This window comes from Panthera pardus, unplaced genomic scaffold (genome assembly GCF_024362965.1).
Source record: "Panthera pardus isolate Hobbes unplaced genomic scaffold, ASM2436296v1 HiC_scaffold_21, whole genome shotgun sequence".
NCBI classification, from domain to species: domain Eukaryota; kingdom Metazoa; phylum Chordata; class Mammalia; order Carnivora; family Felidae; genus Panthera; species Panthera pardus.
Window position 1 is genome coordinate 25,398,835 of NW_026526777.1, and position 9,049 is coordinate 25,407,883.

Below are 9,049 nucleotides of genomic sequence, written 5' to 3' on the forward strand. Positions count from 1 at the left end.
TGTGAGCCACTGCAGGTGGCTTTCATTTTCTGCCTCAGGGAATGTAGCAGGGACAGAAAATGAAAGTTGGGGTTGAGTAATAGGATGATAATGTGTTTTTGTTTTCTTTCTCAGTTTCCTTCTGTACTGAACAGTCATGGACCGTTCACTGTGTCTGGCCTGGATGGACCACCCACCCCTGGCCCATTTTCCCCAGATCTACAGAAAACATAACCTATGCACTTGTGGAATGAGAGAACCAAGGAGTCAAGAAACAGAAAGACATTCGACATGATTACATTTGAAGTGAGCGATTAATAGTTCTACAATGCTGATAATAGACTATTGTGATTTTTGCCATTCCCCATTGAAATGCCTTTCTGAGATTCCCTTTGACTATGACTCAAGTTGGACTGTATATAAAAATGCCTTAATTGGAGTCCAAACTCCACCTCCCTCCCCCTTGCCCTCTCCCTCCGTAACTCCTCCTCTTCCTTCCCTCCCTCCTTCCTTACTTCCTTTCCTCCCTACCTCCCTACCTCCTTCCCTCCCTCCTGAATATTTTGAGCTTTGTGTTTAAAGAAATTTTTGGTGGGGTTTAGCAGTTAGCCATGCTTTGTAGGAGCAGTTAAGAACAAAGTTATTCCTTCTGCCTTATTGGGACCCTTTGGCCAGGAAAACATTTATGCTTTGAGTATATTAGTTGAAGAAATGTTAAATGCAGTTGGCCATATCTTTAGGACTAAGTGTGTTCTGTTGAAAGACTAAAAGTGAGCTATGTATGAGCAGTGAAGGAAAAGGATTCCTTCCTGTTCACACCAAGTAAGATTAGAGCAGTACTGTTGGGGAGATTCTGCTTTGCTGTGAACTATAACATGTGTAAGCAGTCCACAGCAAGGCATCTTATTACCTGTATCAGGGTGGGTCTCTTAACCGTGTGTGTGATCTTGTCTGAACCTGTGAACAGCATGGAGCCTGGTCTGTTTCAGCGTAGGAAGATTTTTAAACGTGGGGTTTACGACCACATTTTGCAACAACCGGTGAGAATAGGGGACCCGCTCTCTAGCACAGAAATGTCTGCTCGCTGGGTGGTATAATTACACACCCGTGATATGTACAGGATGGTAAGTGATGGCTTTTAGGATGGACCTGGGTTGTGAAATCTCGAGGCATCTCTGAGTAAAACATTCAGTTGAATAACTTGAAACCACATGTGGGGCTTTCTTTCCCAGTTAGAAGATACTTTTTCATTTCTGTTCACTGCATATTTTATCTTTTAAATTTCAGGTTGTTAGGGGTCGTGATCGTTTTAAAGATGTCATTAGGCAGATGAAAAGCAAAGTGAAGCCTCCAAGTCTATAGTGAGGTAAAGATGTTATGTCTTTGAAAAAAAGTTTTTTTATTAGAGAGCAGCAGAATTTGTTTGGAAACGCTCATGTACAGGGATTGGATTGTTCACAGTAGTAGCGAAAAACGTAGGCCTTCATCTCTACGTTACCACATTTATAAAGTATTGTCATATGGTACTCAGCCCCAGGTGGAGACAGATTTGTGGATAGTCCAAGCTGAATTGATAACCAACATCACAGTGGAATCTTTGGGAAGACGTGGCTCTTAAAGCCTAGGGTTAGATTATATGCCACGACCAGCACTACAACACTGCCCGTTAGGAACCTCATCTTTTAACCCTAGAAGTAGATCTGTAATGGAGTCCCAAACCAAATGGAATGAGGGAGTAAGGTTTTGAGGGCTCCAAGTGACACTGATAGGAACCAGCATCTTCCAGATGTAGAATGGTCACTTTAAATATGTTTCTGTACGGTGTGGAGAAGCTACAGTGTGAGACATGCCTGTTAGTTAGTAGTCAGGGAGGGACAACATTCAGGGAGCCGTCTTCACACCTGTCGTCTTGGGGACCCGTTCACTGGTTCGTCAGTGGCTGTCGGCTGAAAGGTGTGCTCCTGAGGTGCGCGACAGTTCTGGAGGCAATGTTCGGTAGCGATGGGGAGCGGACGGTGGACTTCTCTCCCACACGGAGTCGCTTCGTGGGCATGCTTCTTTGGAATCAGACCTCAGCAGCACTTTGGGATAGTTTTATTAGGTTCATGAATATTTTGTACATTAAATCTAAGTATTGATGGCTCGATTTAACTAGATATTTTAAATTTTGAAAGCACAAAGGTATTTTATCTTTTTGAATTAAAGGAGAAAAGCCATTGGTTGTTTTCATAGACAATATCTTTGATGACTAACTGTGTCAGCACAGGGGTGCCTGGGAATCAAGGGCACCATTAAAACTCAGTCAAAGCAGCTTCCTGGGAACCAGTGTTTGTGAGGCCTCTTGTCTATAAACCTACCCCGGAAGCCTCCGAGAGGTGCGGGCCTCAGGAGATGGATGATCTGCTTTCTCTTTGAGATCAACTGATGTGGAGAAGTGTGTGCGTGTGCGTGCGTGTGCGTGTGCGTGTGTGTTTCCTTTTTCAAATGAAAGTTTACAACCTCAGCTCAAGTGTATGAGGCAGACCATTCTGTTAGTAAACTACCTCCTTCCTGGAAGACTCTCAGCTTCATGTTTTTTTGAGCATCCGGTGTTCTTAGCATCCAAAGGTGACATACCACTTAAGATCCATATTCACTGGGGAGACTTCTGTTGGGTATCTAGCTGGTATCCATCACAAGTCACTTTGCCAGGACGTTCGCTGGTGGGCAAAAGTAGCCTAAGTGAAGATAAGGGAGCAGGTTGAATGAGCTTTTGAGACATCTGTGGTTATCTTAGCTTTTCATCTGCTCTGGCCCGTATCTACTCATTTGTATGCTGGGAAATGTTTAACAACCAGGCTTTCTGAAGGGGAAAAAACAATCCTTCAATTGTAGCATTTGCTGATTCCCATGATTAAATTATTTCCCCTGTGGCTGATTTTAAGCTACTACCTTAGAGCTGAGAAGGGATGAACACAGTTGGCTCAAAGCCACACACTGAGCCAGCAAAGCACCGCATTTATTCCATCTTAGGGTGGATTTTCACATAATTTCTAAGATGATTTTCTTCCTTGTTCATATGCTGATTTCTTAAAACACAAAATTAAAATCACATGGCTAGCTTCAGTAATCTTTTTTTTAATGGTTTGTCAATGCCTTTGTGAGGTTACATTCCTCATGGCGTATTTTGTGTGTTTTAACAAAGGTAGAAACTTCCATTGATTTTTAAAAATATGTACATGATGGAATAATCCAGAAACCCTCAAAAAAAGTCAATGTAAGCTATATAAGCAGAGATTTTTTTTTTCTTCAGATTTTGATGGGGAAACTAAGCCCATGAGCCCATGTGTGTGTGTATATACACACACATATATATACCTGTATACACACACATACATGTATGCATGTGTATATGTGTATATAATGAAAAAGGGTCCTGGATTTTTTTTTTTTTTTTTTAAACTGGAAGAATTCTTTGATGATTTGCATACTGTATGAGAGATCAAAACAGGCATGACTGTTGAATCCAATCACCGGGCACAATTTCTAGTTTTCTCCATACTGTGCGACTCAGACGTGGAGGGGAAAGTAAATAAATAAAAAGGTGTGGGATTCTGTGGCTGTAACTGCAGGCTATTGGTAACATCACTCCAGTTCCATTCAAACCTGTTGTGTGAGTTTTAGCCTCATAACTTTGTTTTATCCTGGTCTCAGAACAGGTGATAGGATTCTGAATTTCTTTTTTTTTTTTTTTTTTTAATTTTTTTTTTTAATGTTTTTATTTATTTTTGAGACAGAGAGAGGCAGAACATGAGCAGGGGAGGGGCAGAGAGAGAGGGAGACACAGAATCCAAAGCAGGCTCCAGGCTCTGCGCTGTCAGCACAGAGCCCGACGCGGGGCTCGAACTCACGGACTGTGAGATCATGACCTGAGCCGTAGTCGGACGCTTAACCGACTGAACCACCCAGGCGCCCCTAGGATTCTGAATTTCTAAAGGCAGTTTTGTATGTTTCTGGGGAATTTAAGCACTAGAAGCACTCATTGCCATTTCAGAAAAGCAGTCTGCAGCCTTTTCGAACACACCTTGATCAGTAAAAGTTTTAAACACCGTATTTCCTACTGCGAAATCATACGTGTATAAGTGGAGTTGTATGCCGCTGTAGGAAAGGCACATGTACGTTCTGAGATGTACACAAAAATAGGAATTAAGGATGGTCTGAACAGTAAATCTTGACTGGAAGTTGTACTGTTTTCTTCCCGCCCCAGTAGATGGTCTCACGCACCTTCTGGCAGCACGTGCTTTGCCTTAAAGACCACGGACTCGGGACACTGTTTCACTGCTTAATCTTGAAAATAAAACGTGGACACTTTTGTTGTGATATATGGAGAACTCCTTTACATATTTGATCTGATTTTCATGTAAAACCCCTAGAAGTTTGATTTGGAATTTTTCAGTAAAAGTTGTCTTCAGCTTCCTGAGATTTTATGTTAATTCTTTTTTGTAAATAACCCCATTACCAAATGTTTTCCAGAGCTTTGTGCATATTATTTTTGACAGCCTGTTGGCTCTTGTGTCTTCATACTAGATATGACTCTTTAATTTACTTCTATGTTACCAGCCTGCTTACAAACTTCTTCTGGCCTTATTAATACTGTATTTTACCAACAGATTTGGAATTATGTTAAGTTGCTTTATGCTAAAATAGATAATCACCCCCACTTTCTTGCTGCATTCATAGGCTTTGCTTTAAAAATTTTTTTTTAATGTTTTTATTTATTTTTTGAGAGAGACAGAGAGTGAGCTGGGGAGGGGCAGAGAGAGAGGGAGACACAGAATCTGAAGCAGGCTCCAGGCTCTGAGCTGTCAACACAGAGCCTGATGCGGAACTCGAACCCACGAACCATGAGATCATGACCTGAGCCAAAGTCAGACGCTTAACCGACTGAGCCACCGAGGCGCCCCTGTAAGCTTTGATTTTTTTAATTTGTTGGAACATTTCAGCATCTCTTGAAGAAATACTTTCCTTAATGGGTCTGTGCTATTTATCACTTACTTGTATATATTTTAGTTGCCCATGCCAGAAATCTAGAATTGTGCTGAGGTGTGTAGACAAGGATGGAGACGGGTGCAGGTGTCTTTGTGCAGAAAGCTCCAAATGAATTCCCAAACCAATGGGAAAGTTAAAAAGACTACTCATGATGTATGTAGTCTGTTAGCTGAGGGCATGACAGAACATGTTCTTTCTAAAATGGAGCTGAGAAGTTAATTGTTTAAGCCATAGTAGGGAAGTGGAGGCCAACCATAATTACCTTTCTTTAGCAGGTAATCTGATCAGAGAATGGGTCCCATGGAAAATATTTCATTAATTATCTTCTTGCTTTGGGGTCAACAAATAGATGTTATTATTTTTAACGCTGCTAGCATTACCTGAAGCAGGGTGCCCTGTTATTCCTCTTAGGTCATCAGAATTCTGCTTACTGAAGTTTGAAGTTTTAATCTCAGAGTCTAGAATTCTTGTGGGTGGTAGTGTATTAAGCAAGAAAAAAAAAAGGCGGTTTGATTTCATTTCTCGTACTTGGTAGAACCTGTTAGCACAAAAGTCATGTTTTGACCTGTAAACAGAACAGTCTGAAAGGTGAGTTGTTGATGCGGTTTAAATGTTCCATTTGAAGCTGCCAGTTTCTTCAGGCTTTTCTGGGGAAAAAAAAAAAAAAAAAAAAAAAGTAAGTGCTAGATTGACAGCCTGCCGGAAAATGGCAATTGCTAGGATGCCGCCATTCGCACTGAGCGCTCGTGAAAGATGGAAGTCCAGAGTGGTTTGTGTGAGAGGGGAGATGTTGGCTTTCAGGCTTTCTGCAGAAACCAAGAAATTCAAGCTGTCGTTAACATCATTTTAAATGAAACCTTTAACAAGAAAACTCATGAGGGATACGATTAAACATGGTAAGGCTCTTGAACTCTAGTTTTTTTTAGTGTAATACGTATCAGAAAGTTTTATGAGGTTTAAAATTTTATTTTGAAATGTGTAATTGGGGGACTGGAGCATTTCTTTTCAAATTCATTCTGGTTTATCGGCTGAGTACCGTGTGTGTGTGTGTGTGTGTGTGTGTGTGTAAACAAATCTGTCTTTCAGAGGGAACATATATTTTTCATCCTCTAGGATGGCTCCCAGGCTATTTTATACTAAAACTTAAAAAAAAAAATTGGCTGCACTTTGCAGTTGCCACTTTTAAAAAATTAATGCCTTGCACATTTCAGTTTTTTTAAATCCTTAGACTCATAGGCCTTAAAGAGTAATTGCTTGCCAACATTTTTAGAAATAGGAGGCTGCATGTGACGTGCGGTGAACAAAGCCACGTTACCCCACTCGCTTGTGCACGTATCACTGCTCAAATACAGATGCCCTTTCCTAACATTTCTACACTATCACTTTTGTTATGTTGGGGTCTGAGTTTCTCAGAGAGGGGGTTTATACTAAGAGTAGTATTTCTAAAATACAGATTTGACCGTGAATTGGTAAAACAGTGGACGAGTTGTGGCTTTGTCGTCTAGTTTATCCTTTCAGACTGTACATAATAAGCATTAGCAGAAACCTCAGAGTATCCCGGGCTGAATGTTCTTCTCAGCTTGCTCTGTTTCCCATCTCCTGAGGGCCCATTCTGAGTCTTGTCCCTCCAAGGATTATGAGCCGCGCTAGGACAGGCCTGGGATCCGGACAGGGTGGGCATGCCCTGCGGCTAGGCCAGAGCCGTAGCCAACGGAATCGTCCAAATATGCCCAGAATAGAGTTCATACTGGTATTAAGTCACTTGGCACTTTTGGGGGCACCATTATTAGCACTGTTTTGTTATTAATAACTGGAAGCACAATGGTAATTTTGATTCATTTCATCTTAAGGGTATGGAGGGTCAGAGAAGTAATGTCGATTTCTCGTTTATGTTTTCTGGAATTAAGACTCTTTGGAGAAGAGGTAAATGGATTACCTGGTGAGCCATTCTTTAAGGCTCTGTAAGGTATGCTCTTTTGGCTAGGATGTTTTAAAATCATTTACAAGCTTTTAATACTCTGCTTTGTGGAAACGTATGACTTTTTAAATGATTTGCAATTGATGGAGTACACTCAGCTTTGTAAACTATCCAATTACATGTTTCTTTTCTGTTTTATCGTTGTCGCTCATTGTCTGTTAGGCAGTGGGACGCAGTCCCTTCTAAGACATTTCATGGGTTTTGTTTTTGAGGGCAGTTTTACCAGGGCCTGCATTACAGTCAGTGCTTATGTAAGAAGTAGCAATATCTTATCAACTTCCCTGTTCACTGTTAGTGAAATTAACTAATATGCATATATGTAAAGATAGAAATTAACACAATTGAGTTTTGGTCACTCATGGCCTATTTATTCGGTTTGGCCGTTTGATTTTCCTAATCACAGTCCTGTCGGTTTCTGCACTTTTGCCTTCTTGCAGTTTCACTGACCTCTGTGGGTAGGGAAGATTCAATGTGAAACTCAGTCCAGTCATTTTGCCACTGATAGCTTTGGTTTGAGGTGAATACAATTTTTGACCTGAAACTAGTTTTTTAGAATTATACCCTTTTTTTGGCCAGATAATCAAGTTGGTTTTTTAAAAAAGTGTATAACCTTGCATTTTGAAGAACAAACTAAGAATTTTCTATGAGTCCTAACTGGATCTTCAGGTGTGGACGTCACTTGACAATGGAATGTTATTAGATAGCGAACATTCGATTTTCATCCACCCAGTGTATAATGCAGAGGAAAAACATGTCTGCTGTGGCGTTAACACCGGAGAGAAGTTTTTTTTTTGTTGTTGTTGTTTTTGTTTTTTTACATCAATGTCTTAATTCGGGCTGTGTGGTCATCAGAACTTGTTGGGGTGTTTCCCTCCAACCCAGATCCACTTGGCTGAGAAGACAGTTCTGTCACTGTTTGTTTCCTCCTTGTTTATTGAAATCTATCGCTCACGATACCTAATATCCACCGCTTCTGTATAAATGGACTGTTTCTATGTGATGCAGGTGCGCACCTACCCAAAGGAATGAATGACGGTTAGAGCAGCACTAGTGACTTGTTATAATTTCAGTATGATTTACGTTAGGGAGATCTTCAAAGTATTAACATTGCTTTTTTCTTCTTTTTCCTACAACAGCAACGGAAATGATGGTAACTGCTAACATTTATTGAAATTATACTGGTTGTTGGGGCAGCTGGAGAGAAGCTGCCTTGTCTTCTAGCTCAGCAGTGGGACTTAGCCTGTTGGGAAACAAAGGGGTGTTGTTTTAAGGTTGATTAGAATGACGGGAGCCAGAGTCTCGGATTCTAATTCTTGTGGCAAAGAACCTTCCCACAGAGCGTAGGTAGGTGAGGAAGAGGATGCGCTAGCACTTTGAGGGCTTTACGATATGCTGCTTTGAAAAGAGAAAAGGACCGTTGATACTCAGTGCATCTCCAGACATAGCAAGGGGTTGCTCTGATAACCAATCAGGTGATCGCTTTTTCTCTCTCACTTCAAGTTTTATGCAAAAGTTTTGTTACATTCTGTAATGGTGATATGTGTCTTTTTAGAAAGATGATATGTTAAAAACAACTATTTTTATGCAGGAACTGACAGAGGAATTTGCTTTGTATAATGGCAAGCTAGCTTTAAGAAAGCACCGTAGCAAATTTACTGAAGTCTGAAACTACATAGATATGTTAATAGATATATGTGCAACTAGATACGGACGACAATTGTATTTTTTTAAATAAATATTTTTAACAAAATGATCCTCTGAATTGATTATTCCTGTCACACCCATTGAGATAGTCTCTGGATTCTGTTTTCATCCGTGCTAAATGTGGGTTAGAAAAAAGTTCGGTTTCCCAGTGGTTATTAAAACCTGGCCATCAACTATTTGATGTGTAGCTACATTAAAATATTTAAAGCCTGGGGCGCCTGGGTGGCTCAGTCGGTTGAGCGACCGACTTCAGCTCAGGTCATGGTCTCACAGTTTGTGAGTTCGAGCCCCACGTCGGGCTCTGTGCTGACAGCTCAGAGCCTGGAGCCTGCTTCTGATTCTGTGTCTCCCTCTCTCTCT

The 9,049-nt window shown here is 40.9% G+C and overlaps 1 protein-coding gene across 2 annotated transcripts in view; it reads left to right on the forward strand.

The window, feature by feature from the left end:
* The window catches only part of ELK4 (ETS transcription factor ELK4), a 27,596-nt gene extending 18,858 nt beyond the window's left edge, over positions 1-8,738 (forward strand). For both annotated transcript variants that reach the window (XM_019433493.2, XM_019433501.2), the window contains exon 5: positions 115-8,738. In XM_019433493.2, coding sequence (XP_019289038.1) covers positions 115-213 — 99 coding nt within the window. In that variant the 3' untranslated portion in view covers positions 214-8,738. The remainder of the gene's footprint in view (positions 1-114) is intronic.
* The last annotated feature ends 311 nt before the right edge of the window (positions 8,739-9,049 follow it).